The sequence below is a fragment of the Aquarana catesbeiana genome, linkage group LG01 (genome assembly GCF_042186555.1).
Source record: "Aquarana catesbeiana isolate 2022-GZ linkage group LG01, ASM4218655v1, whole genome shotgun sequence".
NCBI lineage: Eukaryota > Metazoa > Chordata > Amphibia > Anura > Ranidae > Aquarana > Aquarana catesbeiana.
Genome location: NC_133324.1, coordinates 334,576,874 through 334,602,247, shown reverse-complemented (window position 1 = coordinate 334,602,247; position 25,374 = coordinate 334,576,874). Strand labels below are relative to the sequence as shown.

The 25,374-nt window shown below is 43.2% G+C and overlaps 1 protein-coding gene across 1 annotated transcript in view; it reads right to left on the bottom strand.

The window, feature by feature from the left end:
- Nucleotides 1–2,645: 2,645 nt before the first annotated feature.
- The window catches only part of SUPT16H (SPT16 homolog, facilitates chromatin remodeling subunit), a 79,293-nt gene continuing 56,564 nt past the window's right edge, over nucleotides 2,646–25,374 (bottom strand). Inside the window, exons 20-26 of the mRNA XM_073631619.1 lie at nucleotides 11,128–11,240; nucleotides 10,933–11,008; nucleotides 10,646–10,815; nucleotides 7,959–8,088; nucleotides 7,737–7,866; nucleotides 7,508–7,585; nucleotides 2,646–3,522 (exon numbers count right to left, since the gene is read on the bottom strand). Of these exons, the coding sequence (XP_073487720.1) occupies nucleotides 3,413–3,522; nucleotides 7,508–7,585; nucleotides 7,737–7,866; nucleotides 7,959–8,088; nucleotides 10,646–10,815; nucleotides 10,933–11,008; nucleotides 11,128–11,240 (807 nt within the window). The 3' untranslated portion in view covers nucleotides 2,646–3,412. The remainder of the gene's footprint in view (nucleotides 3,523–7,507; nucleotides 7,586–7,736; nucleotides 7,867–7,958; nucleotides 8,089–10,645; nucleotides 10,816–10,932; nucleotides 11,009–11,127; nucleotides 11,241–25,374) is intronic.

Genomic DNA, 25,374 nt, shown 5'->3' with positions numbered 1-25,374 from the left:
CTTTTCTGATATCCTCTCTGAGCCCTGAAACAAAAGCAGTTGATAACATGTGTGTGTGTGCCTTTATGAGTCTAGCATGATACTTCTTCACAGACTCCCCTTTATCTTGGGTAATATCTTGGATTGTGGTCTTCTGATCCGTCAACTTCTCCTTTGCCCAGTCGTGGAGTTGTGCATAGAACTCCACGCCTGAGGTGTAGGAAGTGGCACTTGTCAGGCAGGCATCATTGAAGGCCATCTGCATGACTGGCCAAAAGACATATCCTGCTTTGATTTGGCATAGGCTGATCAAGTCTCTCCAGGCAGCTGAGTAAGTTTCTTGTATTTGCACTATCCTGTGGTAGAAGGGAATTGGCTGCTTCTCTGGGTCAGGCAGACTTGTCACTAAGGCCGCTGCTTGTGATAGAGTAAAAGCGACATACATCACTGGTGCCCCTTCTGGTAACCGAGACTGTTGTTGGGGCGGGGGCTGACAAGAGGCACTGTTCTTTACGGTTGCCAGCATGTGTTTGAGATCCTCTCGGAACTGAGAGTCTGGAGCCGGATTGGGGGTTAAATCAGTGGGTGGCCTTGCTGCCTGCTGTCGGGCTTCCCACTCAGATGCTTCTTCATCATTAACATATCCAGCCTGGGAATGTGATGCTCCCGTATTGGGGAAGACAGGTGTGTGGTATGAACCATCTTGGTCTAAAACAGGGAGGGCTGGGTACAGGCTGTTTAAGCTTACTGGGTGTACCAAGATGGCCGCCGGCAGGAAGTGCACTGGACTGGGTAGAAAGTGAAGGCATGGGTGCACTAAGATGGCCGCCGGGCTGAGTTGTCACAGTGGGTTGTGCTTGGGTGGTGAGAAAGGAGTGGTTGTTAGACGGAGGGCAGTGCTGTCCCTCCCCTCCTTTGTTTAAAGTTCCAACATATCATCAGCTATACATACATAATACAATCACGACAGGACATTACACCTGCCACTCTTCGAACTGCAAAATTTCAGCAGGCTAAAATAACCACAAGGGCAGACCACCCTGCAAAATAAACACGTTTATAGACGTTTGCCACAAGGGAAACAATCTCATGCCAGAGGCCAAAAGCTCATCTGGAGATGAGACTACCCATTCACACATGTAGCACTTCAGGCTGCAAAGCCAGCAGCTGAAATTCCCCTCAAAGGTTCGTCGAACCTAGAGTAACAAGTCTACAACGTTTGCTACACGGGAAACAATCTCATGCCAGAGGCCAAAAGCTCATCTGGAGATGAGACTACCCATTCACACATGTAGCACCCTTAGACTGCTGAGTTTCGTAGCCCAAAGAATGGCAGACAGTGAACAAAGAATACAGTCAGCAGAAACCCATTGGCAGGTTCGTTAAAACAACCTCAGGCGAGGAAATACCTGCCTCTAAAACAGTCTCAGCATACCGACAGAATCCAGCCGTCAACCGAAAGATAAGAGAGTCGTACAGTGGTAAGAATATCAATCAACTCACCGGTACTGTTAGGGCTGCGCAAACCCCACTCTCATTAATCAGTTAACGCCCGAATGCTTGTCACGGTATAACTTCGACCGTAGCCTGAGATCCCGGGTTTCGGCACCATCTGTTATGGAAATGATTAAGAGCTCCAATCGAGCTCAAGGTTATCTGCTGCTGTCTCTAATTTGAAAAGTGTTGATATGCATGCATATAAAAGTAAACACACTGAGACACGCTCAGTTTCGTTACTGTTACACTTCTAATTTATTCAAGGCGGTGTTAATGTTTTATACACACAAATACGTCATTGCTATGTCAGTCTAATAGGTACATCTCATTGGTTAAGATAGAAAAGAAGATGGATAATTTTCATAACGAGGTTTGGCTCTCTTTGTTCTTATCTCCAGTTCCGCGTTCTTCTGTGTGTGGGAGGTAGGGGGTACACGCCATTTTGAGAAAATATAGGAACAGAGCAAATCTGTATACTTATATAATGAGTAAGGAGAAAAATATGTATGCACATAAGAAAATAGACATTTTCAGATTACTATTATTATTATCTACATCACATTCCTTCACACTTGTAACCACACAGTTGAGTTTAGTTGCGAAAGCTGGAGTGCGCAAAATCAGGCTCACTTCTGCAAGAAAGCCAACTAGCTTCCAGGGTTTACTGCGAAAGTTTAATTGAACAAGCTGGTTTCTATGCAGAAGTGAGCCTTATTTCACACTCTCTTCTCTAGCTTTAGTAAATCAACCCCCAAGTGTGGAACAAGACCCTTTAGAGTCAAACATGGTACTTAAGCGTCCGAAGACTTTGTTTAATTGTAATACACTTAGACAATCTATGTGAACCTTTATCTGCATGAGTGGATGTGCTGATCGTCATGTGTGAAGTTGTAACGGGCACACGGGACTGACAATTACATACTCCACATTCCTCATGACCAAGGGTGGTAAGCAGACCCTTTTGCTTACTTACTGCAATAATAATCAACACAGAAAACCACACATGAAAAAGTGTAGTAGTATCCCTGAGGAATCTTATTTTATTGTCTTAGAACAGGACTAAACAATCCAGGTGTCATTTACAAGTGTTGCTCAACACAATCCAAGTGTTTAGTAAAAATGCTCTGCATCTACCACAGAAATCTCAAAAAATTGCAAACGGGGAAAGAAAAGGTACAAAAACATTTTTTATTTGTTTACATTTCTCCAAAGTCTGAAAAACATCATTTACACCTCACTGCTATAGAGAACAAAAAAGGAGAAAGCTGAAATTGAAAAAAGGAAATTCAGGGGAAAAAGTCACACCTTGGCAGAGCCAAAAGTCACAGTAAAGGGAAAAGCAGCGAGGAGAATGACGACAGACTGCATACTTTTAAACAAAAATATTTTGCAAATAATAAGCAACTTACAGGAAATCCTAACAGAGCAACACAGGAAATAAGAGAATGGGCAAGCTATTAGATGAGGCAAAGAGATTGGTCAAATGCAGAGGTTAAACAGGCACACCACCAACCACACAGGCTGGCAGTGCAATCTTCACCCACAAACGTCACACAGCATCATAGTCCATGTAGAAGTGGAAGGGTGTATAGATACAATGACAAATCCTTCTGGAGACTGGTGAGCCATCTCTTGTGTGCCATGGAAATTCATTATGGTTTCTACTATGCGATCAGTCCAGTTCAACAAAGGTTAGAGGGCAATTAGTAATAAAATGAATGCCTTATTGGTCCATTAAACCATCACATAGCATCCCAGCAGTCTGTAGCAGCAAAGCAAAACCGATGCACCTCAGACTCACAGGATAAGGTGTGGGAAAGGCAAGAACTTCAGAAAAGGACAGAAAAGGGGGAGGAATGAGTAGAACTGGGGATTTTCTCCAAAGTAAAAAAAAAAAAAATAAGTATGAGTGGATGGGATAGAAGAGCTGAAAATGTTACTTCTTCCTCCTTTTTGCTGGGGTGGGAGCATGTCCATGACCCTTCCTCTTAGTTCTGCTTTGCTGCTGCTGCTCCTCCTCCTCATCATACCGGCTCTCACGGTCAGCTGTAGGAAAACATTCACCATTAATTAGGAAACTTTACATTACTTTTGCAAGTGCATGCAATTGCAATGCATACCAATGCAAATTAAACAAAAACATTTTACTGGGCAAGGCTAAAAGGGAATCTATCACAAGAGAATGTAATTATTGCTGACATTTCCATTTGAGAATGCTACTCTCTGGCTGTCATGCTGATGCTTTGGCTTTAATACCGCAAGTAGCTGTCCCAGAACACGTATAGGTAAAGACTGCAGACACTTTTCTGACATGCATTCACAGAATCCATGTTCCAGGTCTAACCTAAACCCAGACAAAAAGTAAAGCATCTAGAATTTTCAGAAGGAGGCTAGAAACGGTAACCCTTGTACTTCCAACAGGTCCAGTTAAGACATAAGACCCGTCACTATCCTCAATAAGTGAAGCACCTTGTGTTGTCTCAAAGTACCTCTGTCAATCCACAAAATTGTGTTGTCTGCCTGGAAGATCTTGGGAATAAATATTCTTTACACTAATGACTCCAAGTCATTGTGTGCAGCCTTTTACTAAATATCTGTTTGTTAGCCCTGCTTTGCAGGAAGAAACAAATTGTTCCTTCTGTACAGAGCCCTGTTTGTCAACACAGGGCTCTGGGCTGTGATTGGACACATCCGATAAGTAGGTCTCAGCCATGAATGATTGGTTTAAACCCATTGACAAAATCAGTGTCCAAACACAGGAGGAGTCGGCGTGGGTTGAGGGAGAGCGTGCCCACCCTGAACCAAAAAAGACAATGCCAGCGTACAGGTACGCGATATTCCTGTACGAGCCACCCGCCCACAGTAAAAATGTGTGCGGTCCGAAAGCAGTTAAACATACTGGGGAAAATTTACTAAAACTAGAGTGTGCAAAATCTGGTGCAGCTCTGCATGGGAGAAAATTTGCTTCTAACTTAACCGGTTCCCGTCCGTAGCACGCCGATGTAAGTCGGCAGAACGGCATAGCTGGGCAAATAGGCGTACCCGTACATCCCTTTAAATTTGCCTCAGTGCCATTGCGTGCGCGCCGGCCAGGACCTCCGCGAGTTGAGTCGCGGGTCCCGCAGACTTGATCGCCGCGGGCATACGCGCGATCTTCTCACGGAGAGGAAGAATGGGGAGATGTTAATGTAAACATCTCCCCGTTCTGCCTAGCGACAGTGTCACTGATCTCTGCTCCCTGTGATCGGGAGCAGGGAGCAGAGATCAGTGACGTGTCACACGTAGCCACGCCCCCCCACAGTTAGAAAAACTCCCTAGGACATACTTAACCCCTACACTGCCCCCTAGTGGTTAACCCCTTCACTGCCAGTGTCATTTACACAGGAATAAGTGCATTTGTATAGCACTGATTGCTGTATAAATGACAATGGACCCAAAAATGTGTCAAAAATGTCCGGTGTGTCCGCCATATTGTCGCAGTCACGATAAAAATCGCTAATCGCCGCCATTACTAGTAAAAAAAAAAAATATCAATAAAAATGCCATAAACTATCCCCTATTTTGTAGACGCTATAACTTTTGCACAAACCAAACACTTATTGCGATTTTTTTTTTACCAAAAATATGTAGAATACGTATAGGCCTAAACTGAGGAAAAAAATGTTTTTAGATTTTTTGGTTCATGCTTTACATTTGGTCGTAACTCATAACTTTTTCTGGCATGACAAGCAGTTTTATAAGCAAAAGAGAGGGGTAGCAATGGGGGCTAAGTACGCCCCCTTAGTTGCCAACTTGTTCATGAGTTACTGGGAAAAAAGATGCCATCTTTAGTAGTAATTTCCCTCAGCTTAAGTTTTACAAGCATTATATTGATGACATCATTATTGTTTGAGCAGGATCAAAGGAGTCATTTTTAAGTTTTTTGTCAAAAATTGGTGAGAATAGATTTGGCATCTCCTTCTCATCAACTTCTGACAATCAAAGCTTAAATTTTTTGGATTTAGTCATCTTCAAAGAGAACCATCAACTGTCCACTAAAACCTATTTTAAGGAAGTGGACAGAAATGACTACATTCCGCTAGGAAGCTGTCTCCACCCCCGATGGCTTAGCACAATTCCTTAAAGCCAATTCCTGAGGGTTAGGCGGAATTGTGCCAGAATCGAGGATTTCGACCTACAGGCTAAGGTTTTGTTTGACCGTTTTTTGGAAAAAGGATATTCCCCTTGTGAGTTAAATAAGACTTTGGCAGTTGTAAGAGGCACTGATAGAGACGATCTGTTTAAGAAAAAAGTGGCGGACAATAGAGACTTTGGCATTTCATTTATGACGGGTTTCACCCGTCAGTACAAACAGGTGGAAAAAGTAATTCGTAAATATTGGCACCTTCTGTTGAAGGATAATGATCTCGCTAAGGTGCTACCAAACAAACCACAGTATCTACACCAAACCCCCCACTTTACGTTTGAGATTGGCACCCAACGTTTTTCAATCCGCCTAAGAAAACATGTACCTTTTTTGATCAGGTGGGTTTTTTTTAGTTGTGGGAGGTATGTGATGTGTAAAACATCCAAACATAGGGTAAGGAAAACTATGGATTTCACTTAACACGCCTCAGGCGAGTCTTTTAAAATCAACAAGTTCACCACGTGTGGTATGACCCATGTCACTTACCTCTTGTCCTGCCCCTGTGGTCTTCAGTACGTAGGCAGGACCACTAGGGCATTGGGAGTCAGACTACGTGAACATGTTAACAGAATTTAAAAGGGTTTAAACATCATAGTTTATCCAATTTATCCATTTTAAGTTGGTCCACAGTAAGGACCCAAGTGGGCTTACCTTCTGTGGTATTGACAGAATTGAAGGGCATTGAAGAGGGGGTAATCTTAGAGCCATTTCTAGCAATGAGACTCAGTGGATCCATCGTTTAAGAACTATGAGCCTTCAGGGGTTGAACATCGAACTAGACCTGAACTGTTTCTTGTCCAATTTTTAGTATGGGAGGTTTAGAGCTGTTGTCCTGTTAGGGGTTGTTTTTAGTTTTATTTACTTTATCGTTCTTTTTTCATTTTTTGGTATTCATTTATTTTTACTTTTATTTTTATCTTTTTTTCTATTTTTTATCATTATTATTTTTACTTTTATTTTCATTTTGTTTTCCTTTTTTTTCCCTATTTTCCTATTTCTATTCATTTCATGTGTTTAGTTTAGGTATTTTTGTATATTTATATTTGGCACCAATTTTACCATGTCACCGGAATGACGTCAAAGTTTTTTGTAAGTTAGTTTTTTTTCCAACCAAGTCCATGGCGACCTTGTCTCTTATGGACCATGCTCCATCCATGGTAGACGCAGTTTTTATCTAACCAACAAAATGGCCGCATCCATGGTAGTGACAGTTTTTATATGACCAACAAGATGGCCGCAATGCCATTCTGATTGGTTTTCAGTAGGGGAGTTTCTCTCTCTCTCCCAGTATTTAAGGACAGCTCTATCAGCAGGAAATTAGGTCCTTGATGACGGCCTGAGGGAGGGCGAAATGAATTGACATAATTTCCTGGTTTGACGTCACTTCCGGTCTGTGGAACGCACACTATGAATGGCTGCTTCTTGTATCTACAGATCTATATCCATGCCAACAGTACTTCACAATTAGTCCATCCTCTTCATTTCTGGGTGCCTGTATATCCTGTTGAGAGCCTCCTATTGGAATCTATCATCTGATGTTTACACCGATCTACCACCTGATGTTTTGACACCAATCCATGTGTGTGGGATACCATTTACAAGCCTGAAGTGACCCCTGGCTGCAAAGCTGGGGGTCGTCCTGTTCTGGTGAGTGGGGATGCAAAATGGGGTGTCACTGTACTCCTGCAAGTTTGTGAAGCATTTTTTGCACCTACTTCATTGTGGACTAACATATTTTCACATTTGGCTGATCACATCAGCAAGATCAGAACATTCTGTGATCCATTTAATGGAAATTCCACTATCTGATTTAAAATATATGTATATATATATATAACCACTTACCTTTCCTGGCTTCCTCTTCTAGTTCATCCCAGTCCTTCCCACTCTCTTCATCAGTACCCAAGGATTCTTCACTGTAAACTGATAAAATAGGAGCTATAAATGTACAGCCATAAGCACAGATATTGTCCATTCCTACAAAGATTTCACTACCTTTCAAATTGTTCTATGACACTGGAGCCCTGGATGTACATATTGGTCATCAGTAAGATATATCATTGACTATACTTACCAGAGTCTTCTGTCTCATCAGAATAATCCTCATCACTATCCTCCTCCTCCTCTTCACATTCGTCAGCAGATGGGTTGAAGGTCTCATCTTCTACTTCAGACTCTGAACCTGCATTCTCTGCATCACTTCCCTGAGAATGGGAAAGGGAAACCACCATAAAAAAATAAAAGGGAATAAAGCTCTGCAAAATTGTTACAAGTTCTGTACATATCCTTGGCTCACCTCGCCCTCTGGTTCAAGGAAGGACCAACCGCCCTGTTCAAAGAACCCCTCAGGATCATCCACAATAGTCTTCATAATTTTAGTCCAGTTCAAAGACTGAACACCTTCTGTATATTTGAGATCACAAGAGCTGCATAAACGAACAGAATGAAAGCATTAACATTCCTTTTCTACTCTTTTCACAATACACCTGGACACTGAAAAATACTAAGAATTCTTTGTCTCTTTTGGCAACTACATAAAGCGTTCTGCTAAGATCAAACCACATGAAGAAATTTAAGCCTTAAAGTGGTTGTAAACCCTTACCTGTACACAGTGAAGTGACTGCTCTCAGATGATACAGAGGTGAAAAAAAATCTCCTACAGAAGTTATATTCCAAAATCTGAGTTAGGAATTTTTTTCCCCAAATACAAAGAATAAAGCTGCCACTGTGCAGCTGTGATACCAATAATGTAAAAAATACTATAAAACAATTAAAGCAGCCCTAAATTCAAAAAGTGTAGTTGCAACCTTATTTACATATAAAAAAAATTGAAAAATAAAAAGATACCACTGCAGAGATGCATTTTTAGATGTTTTGTCATGCAAACGCACTTTGAAACATTTACATAAAGGCAGGTTTTTCACTATGGACCTGTACTGTTATTCCTTTTGATGGTGAGGCCTGGAGGTTATCCAGATGGAGCTTGCACTATAGGAGGCCATTGGAAGAATATTGAGCTTGAGCGCTTTTGATCATTTATAGTGTAATGGTCCACAACATGTTGCAAGAGGCCTTTTTAATGGTGATGGAAGCACAGATTTACACTTTGGCAATAGAAGGGTGGATGCACATCGAGTAAACATAATATGTACATGATATAACTGGGTACTAACATTTATAGGCAACGTTGATCCAGGGAAAATCCGATTGCCTCTCTGGGATCAGGAAGGAGGAATTTTTTTCCCCAGCTGTAGCAAATTGGATCCGGCCTCTCTGGGGTTTTTTTCGCCTTCCTCTGGATCAACTGTGGGTATAGGATTAGGTATATGTGATTGTATGATATTTTTTATTTTATTTTTTTTATGGTTGAACTAGATGGACTATGTAACTATGTAAAACATATGAACTGTTGCCATTTAATTCAATATTCACTTTAATTCAATATTTACTTGGTGGACGTTTTATGAACTGAACTCATGTTTATGGTTGCACTTTAATAATATGTATCTGAATTGTGTTTTAGGTGTATGATTTGATTTATTTTATTGTTGAAAATAAGGTTGCAACTAGACACTTGGTGAATGTAGTGCTTCTTTAAAATTGTTTTATAGTGTCTTCTACATAAGTTGTGCCTGTTTTTCTGCAGCCATTTGTCCTGTACATCCATGTAAAACTCAGATGAAAGGGATTTTTGACAGACTCACAAAACAGGGGGCAGGGAGCTGCATTTCAACACTGTACAAAATCTGAGAGCTGACTGGAGGGAAGGGACACACCCTTCACACAGCACACAAGAACAGAGTTGAGGCCCGTAATCACAGGCTATGTGCTGGAGATGCCTCCCATCACCTTTTTAGCTCTTGGTGTCAGGAAAACTTGTCAGAGCTGACTCATGACTCAGTCATTTCAGAGAGAAATGACAGTGCTTTGGAGAGAGGTAAACACTATGGAAGTACTAAATTCAGATTTCATGTCTTAGTTTAACCACTTTAAAGCACTATAGCACTAAACTATCTTTCACAGCTGATGAAGCTGCCATATTGGCCTTAGTTTGATCTGCAGTTGCCATGGCGCTGCACACATGATCAGTTATGACGCCAGCTATTTTTTGAGTTGACAGTTCAGTTAAGAGCCAACTTGAAGAGGAACTTTAGTCAGACACATAGGTCCAGATAGATCACTTCATTTTGGCCCCTTTTGCAGGTATAGCTATGTAGAATAAAATTTAGGTGTCTATACTGTTTAAAATCCAATAATACAGTGTCACCCTTCTCTGCCGAAAATGTAGAGGCCGATCTGCTGACAGACTAAAGATTTACTGCTGCTCAAGGGCTCTGAGCTTCAGCAAAATGGCAGCCTACAGCAATAAGAAACAGCAGCGATGCTGGAGGTAATGAACAGCACACACTAATTTTGTCAGCATAATAATTATTAAATGTGGACTGTACGATTTTGCTAAAGAACATTTTTATCAAGTTGCTATGGGATTTCAGCTTTACACATTAGTAATTGAATCAGTTATTCAAGGCATAATGTGTATATAAACGGTTTTGAGAAACTGTTACAGCGGAACTACTTCTGCTGTTATTCACTGGGAGCAGGCAGGGGTTTTTTTTATTGCCTAAGAGACATACAATAAAAATCCACCTACCTGCCTGCTCTCAGCAACCTCTCACATGTAAACTGAACTGCACATGCACAGCTCAGCTTACAGCAGCCCCCCCTAAACACTGCCAAAATGACAGCCTCCTGCGCATGCACGAGTAACAATCCAGCGCAGGTCAGTGAAGATGGACAAAAACCACCACACAGAAGGTGCCAGCACAGGACGGGACCACTGGATGAAAGGTGGGCATTTGCTACTTTCAGTTCCACTTTAAATCAGCGGGTTTATTTCTGCTTTAAATGTGCAATTACTAAATATAACCTGTCAGTTTAAACAGTACATGTGATCTCAAAATGCTACTTATTTGGCATACTTACTTTAACCACTCCTTGATTGGATCAAGTGATGCCACAGGAATGGCATTGATCATTGTAACCTTCTTACTGTAATCCTTGTAGGCTATGACCATATCAAAATTCTTCAGGTGAAACTGGACTCTCTCAAAGTGCACAAGTTCCACTTCATCTAAAGTTACTACAAATGGTGGCTGTGGATACAAGACCAAAAACATTGCTAAAACAGGACATTAAAATCAATAATTAGGTATACATGTGCTCCATATTTGCATCTGTGGTCACAGAATGGAGGCAGACTTCATACTCACCCACTCAGTAGTATTGACTAGAGCACTGCTGGTGGGTTGCAAGAGACAGGTACTTCTGTAGGGAGCTCCATTAAACCTAAAGCACAGAAATAAGGATTCATACTACATTTACTGTAAAAGTACATTCAAAAACAGTTTCACTTTCAAAATTAATGTGAACTAAACAAAAAATGGATCAGGAAGAACAAACATTACCCTAAGTCTCTAAAAGGAACCTCAAATTCAAGGTCCTCTTTAGTGAGAGATTCAACCTTTTCAATAAAGTTCTTGAACGCAGTTTTCAACTTGTGTCTCATTTCACGCTCCAGCTGTAAAAAAAACAAAAGTATATATTATACAGTGCATCTACATTGCAAAATTAAGGATTATTCCTGCAGCAGCAAAACAGCTACAAACTGTTACAAGTAGGCTTCTTGGCTGCCTGGCCCCATATGTCATGAGGTCAAATCAGGAAACAAGACTCAATAATTAATAAGTAATAAGTGCATTTGTATAGCACGGATCGCTGTATAAAAGTCAATGGTCCCAAACATGTGTCAAAAGTGTCCAATCTGTTCCGCCGCAATACCGCTAAAAATCGCAAATCACTGACATTACTAGTAAAAAAATAAAAATGCCATAAATCATTCCCATAGTTTGTAGACGCTATAACATTTGCGCAGACCAATCAATATACACTTATTGCGATTATTTTTTACCAAAAATATGTAGAAGAAAATATATATTGGCCTAAACGGATAAAGAAATTTGTTTTTTAAAAACATTTTTGGGGATATTATAGCAAAAGTTGTCAGTGCCAAATTTTAAAAAGATATTATAGCAAAAAGTAAAAGTTATTTTTCAAAAGTTGTCAGTGCCAAATTTTAAAAAGTGCTCTGGTCAGGAAGGGGTAAAACCTTCAGGGGCTGAAGCGGTTAAAGTGGTTCTAAAGATAGGTTTTTGTTTTTTTTGTTTTTTTTTAACTTTCATGCATTCTATGCACGAAGGTAAAAATAGTTCTGGGTGCAGCTCCCTCAGCCCCCCTTCTACTTTTACCCGAGCCCCATCTCGATCCAGTGATGTGCATCAGAGCAGAAGCTCTCCCGGGTCTCTCTCCTCATTGACTCACAGAGCAGCAGGAGGCACTGGCTCCTGCTGCTGTCACAGCCAGTGAATCAATTAAGAGAGTAGGGAACGAGGCTGAGCCGTGGCTTGGGAGAGAGTCTGCTCAAGTGCCCCTACAGCAAGAGGCTTGCTATTGGGGCACTTGGCAGGGGGGTAGGAACCAGGACTGCAAGCTGGGGACCCAAAAAAAAAAAAAAAAAAAAAAAGAAGAAAAGTCCGTATCTTCCTCCTCCTGCTGCAGACCTGCAATTATAAAGATCATGTAGTGAATACAGCCAAAAGTGGCCAAGAAACTGGTCAAGGCAGTAGCAGGTACTCTTTATGGAGGGATCTGGGATCTATAAGACTCCAAATTCCTCCTTTGCACCTACCTAAAAGCATTCAAAAATGACAAATTTGGATGTTTTGAATACTGTCATTTTTTAAAAATTTGGTGCCTTTAAGTCTTCTGTAAACTGGAAGTGATGTCATGACATTACGTCCAGGTTACTAGATCCGAGACCCAATCAAAGCAGATTCTGGCTTCATCCGGGTCTCTGGCCAGCCTGCGGGATGGGAGAGTCCGGGCGAGTCGTAGAAGGCAGCTGGAGGCATCGGTGGTTATCCCAAGAAAGCCAACCGCCGGCTCTAAAAAAAAAACTGTACCGGGTGATGCCTGTCCACAAGAGAACTGGGCTTGCTGCCTTCAAGGCAGCCAGGCTCCATGTACCCACTTAATAGTTGATACACGCCAACATGGTGGTATTGTCTGAAAAGTACCCTAATTGGGTGTCCTTTAGAAGGGACAATCCAGTGCAGCAGGCACAATCTAACTCCTCTGAACTCCAGCATGTTGGATGGGAAGCATGGTTTTATTCTCTTATGTTCCCTGAACTGTAAAAGATTGGAACCCTCCTCCCCAGCCTAATATAGTTGCACTGGTTTAATCATTTCCCACCCGGCCACTGCACATAAATGGCCTGGTGGGCGCTCTCTCCTGAGTGGACGTTCAGGAACATCTCTCAGAAGGAGGCGGATCATGCGCTTGCCCGCACAGCCCCTATGCGCTCGTGTCACCCGGACACGGCGCATCTGATTGGTAGGAGGGCTCTGTGATTAGCCCCCCCGGTCACATGATGGCCGTGTCCAATCACAGCCGTCATAAACAGAGAGCCGGTTGCTAGACAATCGGCTCTCCTCACACAGAAGTTGTCCGTGAGGAGAGCGGATCGCTGCAGTCGGCTGGTGATCAGTGATTATGAGCTGTTTTTTTACAGCTTTTTACTCACTGATCACCAGTGTAAAACACAAATGTAAAACACACGTCCACAAATGTAAAACACATGTACGCAATGTAAAACACATGTCCCCACATATTAAAAACACCTGTCTCCCACCGATTTAACAGTAAAATCACATGTCCCAATGATTATCTGCACACACATGTCCGTGATCACCTGCGCACGTCTGTACATGATCATCTGCGTACATATGTCCGTGATCACACGAACCAATTATTATACATGTAACGGGATTTTCTTTTTACCAAAGACACGTAGCAGAATACATGTTGGCCTAAATTAATGACAAAATTAGATTTTATTTGGATTTCTTTTATAATATTAGAAAATATTGGGGGTTTTTTTCAAACTTCCGGTCTTTTTTCTCTTATATCACAAAAATTAAAAACTGGAGTTGTGAATAAACACCACCAAAAGAAAGCTCTATTTGTGCAAACAAAATGATAAAAATGTCATTAAGGTAGAGCATAGCATGACCGCGCAATTGTCATTGAAAGTGTGAAAGCACTGAAAGTTGAAAACTGGTCTGGGAAGGAAGGGGGTGAAAGTGCCCAGCATTGAGGTGGTTAAGGGCTTTCCAGTGATGGGGAAATCCTTCCTCCCCTAACATTAGGGCTGAGGTGATGATCCCCAAGATAAAAGGAAGTTCTTGATGGCTGGATTGAAGCATGGGAAAGTTGATGGAAAGCACCTGCTTTCTCCATGCCAACAAAATGTTTGGTTGGTGAGTTCTTAAAAAAAATTGGGTGAAAGGTACTGCCCCAAAGGAGGAGACCTTTAGTCCTATAACTCCCATGGTGAACCTCAATTGGGATTTCTCTTGGATCTCCGCTTGAGCATTAGCCCAAAAAAAATATTTTATGGGAACCATGTGTACAGGACCAGACCCAAATATTCCATGAGAAAAGGTTGGAAAACAGATTTTTAAAAAATGATCCCCCAGCTGAAAGCCTGGAGCAGATGAATTGTCCTGTGAACGTTTTCTGACAAATGACCAGGAGAGGTGCCCTTCAAAAGAAGGTAATCTAGACAGCCCATGTCTTGAGCAGGGACAGCAGAGGTGCTAAAACCTTCGGAAAAGAGGATAGGCTGAAGATCAGTGTGACAAACTGTATGTGCTTTTCTGCCACTGTGAAGTGCAGAAAGCGCTGATGAGATAGGTTAAAGGAACATGCAGATAGGCATCTTGGATATCCACTGATGCAAAGTATTACACTTGTCTCAGAGAAGAAATTACTAACCTGGCAGATTCCATGGGGAATTTTGAAGGTGGGGATTTTAGGTTAAAAATAGGGCTAATATCTCCCGCTGGGCTTTGGTACAGTGAACAGGTTTGGGTTTAAACCTCTGGACCGGTCTTTTCGAGGTACTGGCTCAACTACTCCCTAGGACAAGGTGGTTCAGAGCTTCCTCTTTGAAAAAAGAAAGTGAAGGAGCAGAGATTTGAACATGTGCTATGGGAATATGGACTGTAGATATTAGCGCCATTCTGGAAATTTGCCTCAATACACGTTCTAGTGCATCCACACAAAAAAGTAGAGCAGAAAGCAACTGCCGTGGTTGCCCTGTAACAGCATGATCCTGAATCACAATATAATGTTGCCTGTTTCTTTTCTCTTATGAATGCTACATTCATAAAAGACTGGAAAAGATTCTCCAATCGGTATGGATTTTTACCTGTAAGGAACTACATTTTGTTTACCTGTATTAGAGAATCTTTTCCAGTCTCTTATGACTGCAGCATCGTAGCATTCTATTAATAAAAAGCCTTAAGAGACATTCTACACTATTTGGAATTTTTTTCCCTTTTTGCATATTTTCACTTCCTGCCATTGATGCTGTCTGGTTTACCATCTGATGTGTATGCATTCTTCCGGTGGGAGACATCTGAATATTTCTTCAGTGGATCTTCTTTGATCCTACTAAGCACTGTTTGACCCCCTGAATAAGGGAGGTCACAGGCTCTCTGGTAAGCCTTTTATCCTAATGAGGTGACTGGTATCATGGTGTTAAGCACTTCTACGCTCCATATAGCACATGAGATCCCTGCCACTGGATGTCAGCTACACATGAACTTTTTACATCTGCACTTTTAAACGCACACCTGTGCATTGTCATATATGCATTTTGTTGTCTGTATTATTGCTTTGAATTGCACATTTGCATTGTCATATATGCATTTTTTTGTCTGTAATATTACACATTAATCATGTTGAATTGCAGATTTGCACTTTGACACATGCCATTCATACATGGGGTCATTTTTTGCATAACTTAGCGCAGCACTTTATTTGTATTGATGTTTGGTGCCCAATATCTGGGTTATAGTGTCTAGCTCCTTAATACTATCATTTTTTTGACTTGCTACGTGACCAGGAGCTAAAACATTTATTCACGTTTTTTAAATGAAATGCAATCAGTGATCACCCTTCTCAATAAATACACAATATACAATCAGATTGCATAGCGCATGGCTATCTTTATGCAAGTACATAGGAGGGAGTGGACAGAAACATTCAGCTGTCAAGCCCAGTTCACATCTCTGCATTGCAGGAACTCGCATTTCCTCATGCATTTTTATTTTATTTTTTAACAAGGGGGTGTGTTGGAGCATTTTCACAAATCACACAAAGGGCAGCCCATCCACCTGAATGAGCTGCCCTACACGCAACAATCACCCAAAGAAGCTTCAGAACTTCAGGTGAAATACAGGACTCTCTGAAAACATGTGGTGTGGTAGCTTCAAGATGCACAATAAGGAGGCACTTGAAAGATGGGCTGCATGGTCGAGTCGCCAGAAGAAAGCCATTACTATGCAAATGCCACAAAGTATCCCACTTACAATACGCCAAACAGTACAGAGACAAGCCTCAAACCTTCTGGCACAAAGTCATTTTGAGTGATGAGAGCAAAAATAGGATTTTTATAACAGCTTACCTGTAAAATGCTTTTCTTTGAAGTATATCAAGGGACGCAGAGCCATAGAAATTACTATGTGGGTTATAGGCCACCTTCAGGTGATGGACACTGGCACACCCTAAGACAGGAAATCCACTCCCTATATAACCCCTCCCACTACTGGGAGTACCTCAGTTTTTGTAGCAAAGCAATACACGTGTATACCAGAAAGAAGGTAGGGACCTCTGTGTCCCGTGATGTACTTCAAAGAAAAGATTTTACAGGTAAGCCGTTACAAAAATCCTATTTTCTTAATTAGTACATCACGGGACACAGAGCCATAGTAATTATTATGTGGGATGCCCTAGAGCAATGCCAACTGAAGGGAAGGAGACAACAAAATTAGGGCACCAAGAGATTAAGACTTATACTGCAGCTTGCAACACACTGCGCCCAAAGGCAATATCCTCATGGTTTTTTACATCTACCTGATAGAATCTGGTAAATGTATGGACTGAAGACCAAGTTGCGGCCTTGCAGATTTGAGCCATGAAGGCTTGGTGATGCACTGCCCACAAAGCAATAACAGCCCTTCTGGAGTGCACTTTGATATGAAAAGGTGCAATCTTCCCCTTTAAACCATAAGCTTGAACAATTACTTGACGAATCCATTTAGAAATAGTAGATTTTGATGCTGCCTGTCCTCTATTAGGACCTTCAGGCAATACAAACAAAACATCCGTTTTTCGAATCTGAGCAGTCGCCTTCAAGTAGACTGACTGCTCTCCTCACATCAAGAGAATGTAGTGACCTTTCTTCCGTAGAACCGCGTTCTGGACAAAATGAAGGTAGAACAATATCCTGGTTTAAATGAAACTTGACACTACCTTCGGTAGAAAGTTAGGATGAGGACGCAATACTACCTTATCCTTATGAATAATTAAAAATTGATCTTTACAAGAAAGAGCAGCCAACTCCGATACCGTTCTTGCAGAAGATATGGCTACCAGAAAAATTAGTTTCCTTGTCAAAAAGGACCAAGGGGATATGTTGTATCGGCTCAAAAGGCTGTTTCTGTAATGCTGACAGAACTAAATTCAAGTCCCAAGGGTTTAGGGGTGACCTAACCGGAGGAATTAAGCTGCGTTAGCACCTGAATTAAACTACGAAGATACCACTGAACCTGACAGCCCACGCTTTTTCAGAATGTCGGTCTCAATAGCCAAACTGTTAAATTTAGCGTTTGTAAGGTAGGATGGAATACCAGATCTTGCGAGAGAAGGTCTGGACGTGGTGGTAGGGTCCATGGGTCCCCTACCGCCATCTTTATGATCTCTGCAAACCAAGATCTCCTGGGCCACAAGAATCACCGACTTCTCTTCCTGCTTGATTCTGCGAAGAAGTCGTGGAAGCAGCAGAACAGGAGGGAATGCATAAATCAGTGAAAACTGATTCCACGGGAATACCAAGGCATCTGTTCCACAAACTGGATCTTTTGTTCTTGACACAAAGTTGTCGATCTTTTTGTTGAACCTGGACGCAAACAGATCTACATCCGGAATCCCCGATCTTTGACATATTGTCAGGAAGATATCGGGGTGAAGAGACCATTCTCCCGGGAACAACTGCTGGCGATAAGAATACCGTATTCTGGGCTGTGTCTATGATCAGACTCAAGTATTCGAATCTCTTTGATGGTTTTAAGGAAGATTTCTTTAAGTTGAGAATCCAACCTAGGTATTCCAGGTAGTTGACTGTGGTGACCATACTTTGGTCTAAGCGGGCTACCAAGAACAGATTGTCTAGGTACGCTAAAATCGTTATACCTTAAGCCCTTAATCTGGCTAGAGGAGGGAACAGAACCTTTGTAAATACTCGAGGAGTAGTAGCTAGTTCGAATGGCAGAGCTACAAACTGAAAATTAAGATTTTCTATGTCAAACTGAAGATATTTTTGGTGAGCGGGGAAAATGGTCACATGGAGGTATGCATTGTTTAGGTCGATTGACGCCAGTTCTCCACCTTGTAGGATGGAGACTACTGATCGGATTGACTCCATGCGAAAAGAGCGGATATTAAAAAACTGGTTTAGATCGTTGAGATCTAGAATGGGTCTGACATCTCCATTTGGTTGGGGTACCGTAAAAAAGTTTGAATAACAATCCTTGCTCTTCCATGGGGACCACCGATCTCACCTTTTGAGACAAAAGATGGTCCAATGCTTGAAAGAGAGACTTCTTTTTTTCTCTGGATGCCTGGGAATGTTTGTTCTGAGAAAACGAGGAGACGGGGACTCTCAGAACTCTAGTTTGTACCCTAGAGTAATTGAGGAAGCCACCGATTTGTCTTGACACTCTTCCTGCCAGACCCTTGAGAACTGCAGAAGTCTTCTCCCCACTCAAGCGAGCGGGGGAGCACCTTCATGAGGCGGCTTTAGTATTTTGTTTTGTAGGTTTCCTTCCCTAGGACTGCTTTTGTCCCTGGGGTTGACCCTGAGGTTTACCTCTTGAATTTGACGGTGGATGCCAATGCTCCTGGCACTGGAGAAAAGGCTTGTTTAAATGAAAATACGCTTACTCCTTTTCCTAACTGGCAAAACGACACTTTTCCCATTAGAAATGTTTTGGATGTACCGTATTTATCGGCGTATAACACGCACAGGCGTATAACACGCACATTCATTTTCAGAGGGAAGTTTCAGGAAAAAAACTTACATTTTAAATAAGGAACTTTGAAGCAAAATAAGGGTCAGTGCCCATCTGCAGCCTCACCATTGCCATCAATGCAGCCTGATCAATGCCCATCTGCAGCCTCACAAGTGCCATCAATGCAGCCTCATCAGTCCACATCAATGCAGCAGCCTCACCATTGCCATCAGTGCAGCCTGATCGATGCCCATCTGCAGCCTAGAGTGGACAGGGAGGGGGGCGGGACAAGCGCCGACAGATTACAGTGAGAATCTCCTATGATAGACAGAACAGTGGTCCAATGGCAGCCCAGGAGACGGGACTTCCTATTACAGAGGCCACCAAGTAAACAGAAGTTTCTCACTGTATGTAATCTGATGGTGCTCGTCCCGCCTCCTTCCCTGTCCTCTCCGAGGCAGCTAAAATTGAAGTATTGGCGTATAACACGCACACGCTATTTGCACCCAATATTCATGGTGAAAAAGTGAGTGTTATACGCCAATAAATACAGTACTTATCCAGATCATGCCCAAACAGCCGTTCACTGCGAAAAGGAAAACTAGCCAGGAGCTTTTTGCAGGGCTCTTCGGCTGACCAAATTTTCAACTATAGTATTTTACGCATTTACGCAGTGTAAGGCGTGAGGCCTGGAGAATAGAATCTCTCATAATGTCTATTGCAAAACATAATGCCACTGGTAGCTCGGCCAAATCTTGGGAATAATCTTGTGCACCTGTTTAAACTAGTCTCTCAAGGATTGACATACACCAATTGCTGCCAGCGCAGGCTGAGTTACTGAACCTGCCAGAGAAAAAGTGTTTAATTGGAATTCCAACTTCGGATCCGTTGGATCCCTAAGCATTTGAGCATTGTCTACCAGACAAGTCAAACTTTTATTCACAGAAGATATAGCAGCGTCAACTGCTGGTATCTCCAATTTTTTATTAAACATTTCCTCTATAGGATAAAGGTGTCGAAAACTTTTTGGGAGGCTAAAAATGCTTATCTGGGTGATCCCACTCAGAATACATAAGCTTTTCCATCAATGAATGGATAGGAAAAGCATGCGCAGCTTGGGGACGCCTTAGCGAACCCAAACAAGAATTAGGTTTATCAACTGACTCCATTAAGGGGAGCATAAATGTGGAGCGGACCAATTCAGTAAGTGATTGTACCATCAATCTTTCAGATTGTAAACATGATCCTTCCGCATTTGACCCCTCAGAGGAGTCATCAGCCTCTTCCCGGTCCCCTGAGAAAAATTCATCATCTCCCGCCCCCGGTTCCTCAGTTTGAGGGTCCTGGGTAACGGAAGGGGACCTATTGCGCCTAGTCCCGCTCTGGGATGCAATTAAAGCCGCTAACCTCTGCTCTAATCCTAATATGGTTGAGGAAAAAGGCCTAGTTAGACTTACCGGTGGCGGTATTTCTAAGAGCCTTTCAGAACAACCCTGGAGAGAGCGAAGCTCCGCCCATTTTCCAGGAAACACATGCAGCTTTTAAATCCCTCCTCTGCCACCATGGCCTCAATTATTGTGGTCTCTGACATACTGGAAAACGAAGCAAGAGAAAACCACAAACAACCATGATAGACACTTAAACCACTTCTAAGATACAAAGGAAGGGAAATAGCGGTTGTCCTGAAAGGCTCTTAGAAATACTGTCACCGGTAAGTCTAACTAGGCCTTTCGCCAATCGCCTTTCAAGACAACCTTGGAGAGGATAACCGAGAAACTTACCCTAGGGTGGGACTACTTCCTGCAGTACCTTCCTGCTGAAGGCTTGATCTGCGGTGGACAGTAAGTCCAACCTATAATGTCGGAGAAATGCTGAGTAGTTGGACCAAGTAGCCGGCCAGGACAAAACTATTTCCTGTGAGCGATGAGAATTTGAAAAAACTTTGGGCAGGAAAGCTGGGTCTGTCTGAAGACCCACTCGGTCTGGAAAAACTTTAAGAAAAGGTTCCGTGACTGCCAGAGCCTGGAGCTCACTGACTCTTCTTGCCGAAATAATGGCCACTAAGAAGATTGTTTTCAGAACTAAATTTTTTAAGGATGCTTCCTGTAAGGGTTCAAATGGAGCCCCCGTGAGACCCTGTAAAACAATAGATAAGTCCCAGCTGGGAAAATTTTTGAGGGCCACCGGCCTATTTCGTGCTAGTGCCCTGAAGAATCTCGAAATTAAGACTTCTCTGCATGGAGTCTTTTCAAAATAAAACTGAAAGAGCCGCCACCTGGGTTTTTAGGGTGCTGGCTGCCAGTCCCTTTTCCATCCCATCATGGAGAAATTCAAGGACTGATACAACGCTTTTTACCTGAAAGCTTTTAGAGGTGCCATAGGAATTGAACTTCTTCCAGACCTTCAGGTATATGGCTCGAGTTACCTCCTTTCTGCTGAAAAGTAGGGTCTTTACTAGTTTATCGGATAAACCCTTGGATTTTAGGAGATCTTCCTCAGAAGCCAAGCAGTTAGATGTAACCGGTCTGCTTCTGGATGAAATCACAGAGCCCTGTGTTAGAAGGTCCTTCCGGCAGCCTCCACGGAGGTTCTGTGGCCAAATTTAGTAGCATTAAGAACAAGGGTCTTTTGGGCCAAAAGGGAGTGACCAGGATCATGTTAGTTCTTTCTTCTCTGAATTTCCTTACGACCATTGGTATCAGAGGGAAGTGGGAAAAGGCATAGCACAGTTGGTAATGCCATGGATGCACCAGAGCATCTATGCCTATGGCCTGGTCTTCTCTGTGAAAAGAAAAAAGAATTCCTGAACCTTTGAGTTCTGTTGGCTGGCAAACAGGTCTACTTGGGGTTGCCCCCAAGTTTTGGAGATCATTAAGAAAACTTCTTGATTCAGGCTCCATTCTGCTTCCACCACTCTCCTCCTGCTGAGTAGGTCTGCTAGCAGATTCTGAGAACCCTTTAGGTGAACTGCCGACAGAGGCCACATTCTGTTCTACAGGAAAGTAGATGACTGGCTAGTTCCAATAGACCTCTGCTCCTGGTTCCTCCCTGCTTGAGCACGTATGCTACAACAGTCATACTGTCCGAAAGGACCTGAACGAGATGTCCCTTCACTGCTTGTTGAAAAGCCAGGAGACCTAGAAAGATGGCCTTTAGTTCACGCCAGTTTGACGACTTTCGGGCTTCTGTCCTGGACCAAACCCCCGAGAGGTTAGAGCGTCCAGGTGGGCTCCCCAACCCCAGGAGCTCGAGTCTGTTGTTAGACACTTGTCTAGTGGAAAGACCCAGAAGAGACCTTTTGTCTTGTTGACTGAGTCCCTCCACCATCACAGTGCTCGCTTTACCTTCGAGGTAAGTCTGATCTGCTTTTCCAATGAAACCGGATGCGACCATGTCTGTAAGATGTTCAACTGGAGTGGTCTGGAATGAAATCTGGCCCGCTGTACGGCTGGGATCGATGCTGTGAGAAGTCCTAATACTGCCATGGCCGATCAGACTGAGATTGAGATATTCATCTGAATTTGTTTTACTGCAGAAAAAAATCTTCTCCAGCTTTGCCTGTGGTAAAAAAAAAAAACCTTTTTGGAGCACTGAGTTTATTGTATGACCCAGAAACATAATTTCCTGTCTTGGTTTTAGATTCGACTTCTCCAGGTTGAGGAGCCACCCTAGGTTCTTGAGGTGAGTCTGATACCTGCAGATTTGTCACCACTTGTTCCCTGGAGTCCACAAAGAACAACAGGTCGTCCAGATATGGAATGACGGAAATTCCTCTCAACTTCAGAGGCTCCAGGGCTTCTGCCATTATTTTTGTGAAAATCCTGGGGGAAGATGAGAGTTTATAAGGCAGAGCTTTGAACGGAAGATTCCAAACCGATGACCCCTGGTTGATGGCCAATCGTAGGAAACGTTGGGAAGCCTGAGCAATGGGGACGTGTAGGTAAGCATCCCTCAAATCTAGGGATGCCATGAAGCAGTCTGGAGTCAACAGTTTTGTTACTGAATGGATTGTGTCCATGTGGAAATGTTTGTAATGAATTGATTTGTTTAGGATCTTTAGGTTCTGAATCAATTAATACTTCCCCGATGGCTTTTGCACCAAAAAAATATGGGAATAGAAGCCTCAACCCTACTGATGTTTTGGGACCTGGACGATCACTTCTTGCTGAATCAGATCCTGTAATAGGTTCATCATTGCCGAAGCTTTGTCCTGATTCCTTGGAAGAGCCGTAACGTAAAACCTGCTTGGGGGGGCTCTGAAAACTCCAGACTACCCCTGAGAGATAACATTCCTTATGAACAGGCTTGAAGATGTTCTGTTCCACTGTAGGAGAAAGGCAGACAACATTCCCACTACTGGTACAAGACTGTCACTTATTTTTGGGGGGCTGGTCTGGGGAAGATCTAAAGAGAACTCCTCCTCTACCCTTACCCTTTTGGGAGGCCCAACGGTTCTTGTTATCTTCTCCACTCTTACGGGGCTGTTGAACAGCATGAAAATTCTTTTTAGCTGTTTGTTTCTTTTTGGCAGGGAAAGCTTTTTTCTTGTCAGCTGTCCTGTGCAAGATTGTTTCCGGGTCTGGACCAAAAAGAAGATCCCCAAGAAGGGTAGGCCACAAAATTTAACCTTGGAGGCTGTGTCGCCCGACCGGGCTAAATTCACCAGAGCTGATGACTTTGCTGCCATATTGATTCAGCCGATGCGTCGGCCATGTATTTAACTGCTTTTAGAATTAACGGAAATGATTCCAAGAGATCTTTTTGTGGCATCCCCACCTCTACATAACTCTTCAGTTTTTCCACCCAGCATTCTAGGTTTCTTGCCACCACCGTGGAAGCCATAGATGGTTTGAGGCTGGCCGACGTGGAATCCCACGCCTTTTTCAAGAGGGAGTCTTCCCTTTTATCCATCACGTCCTTCAGCACCCCCATGTCCTCAAAGGCTAGGTCTGTGCGACGGGACACTTGTGAAAAAGCGGCATCCACCCGCGGTTTTTTAAGCCGCACTTCAGACTTTGTCTTCAAAGGGAAACAGTCTCTTGAGGGTTTTGGAAAGAAGGGGCCTCTTTCAGGGTCCTTCCATTCCTTCTTGACCGCATCCGATAGAACTCTGTGGACTGGGAACACCCTGTGTTTGGTGTCATCCAGACCCTGGTACATTCTATCATGAACCGACAATTGTACTTTATCCTCCTGAATGTTGAGGATCATGTAAAATCGCTTTCAAAAGGCTGTCCACTTCCTCTAAAGACAATTTGTACCTAGAGCCTCGGCTATCATCTTCCTCATCATCCGAATCCCCGAGGGAGGGAAGAGTACTTGCCCCCTCGTCCTCTGAGTCTACAACCTCTACAGGCCTAGAGGAAGATGCCCTAGGACTAGATGGTGGTTGCTGGGTTTCAACTTGGCTTGCTGGCTGGACCAGCAATGATTTGACTGAACTCAGTGAATTTGTGAGTTCACGTACTGAGGAAAACAAGTCTTTATATTGCTGGGATGTTTCCTCTTCGACAAGATCCTTAATGCAGAATCTGCACATGGCCTTTTGCCACGAGTCAGAGGATTCTTGCATGAAGGGCATTTCCTTATTTCCTTTGACTTGGCGGGTTCAAATGTTTCGTTTTCCCTAAAAAAAATTTCCTGAAACGAGAGCGACAGCATCTTACTAAAATGCTGAACACCTTCCTTCCCTTTAGTGCCTAAACACACACAGACCACCACAAGCAATATAAAAGAGAGAGAGATGCCCCTTAGTGTTGAAACCAATTCGTAGCAAAACCTCCACCATCAAACTGCAGGGTCCAAGAGAGGTAACCTCTGACCCTGCAGAAACAGGCTCCCTACAGGGAGGAACACAAACAGTCACACCGCATAAGCCCATACGGAGAAGAATAAAGGCACCACTGTGTCCCTCTTACCTTGGCGTGACCGGTGCATGTTTACACTGTGGCTGACGGTCTCTTGTCCATCGTAGCAGAGAGCGCAGTGGGGAATGAGAAAAACTCCTGTTTTTTTTTTTTTTTTAAGATTCCCGGTTCTGGCGTCATCAGCGCGGGCCGGAAGCAGAAGCACGGTCGTTAGACCCGCCCCCTTGGCCTCTGCGTTCCAGGTGACTGGATCCACTTGTCGCAACGTCACCCGACAGCCAGACCTGGAGCCGTAATACGGAAACACCCAGTCGTTCAACTGCGGCGAACCACCCAGCCACCCGACGCTGCACCTCCTGCTGACCGCTGCTCCACCGAGCTTGGAGAGGCTGGGGACTCCAGAACACCCCCTGCTCGTACCGGAGGGGGGGGGGGGTGCTGGGATGGTCTCTGCACTCCAAGCAGCCAAAACACTGAGGTAAGCCTTTTCTCCTCCACCCTGGAGAGAGCGCAGCCCCTGGTTCCAGCATGCACTTTTACCATGGCGGAGGAAACACATGGCCATGGTGCAAGAGGAGGGATTTAAAAGCTGTATGTTTCCTGGAAAATGGGTGGAGCTGCGCTCTCTCCAAGGTTGTCCTGAAAGGCG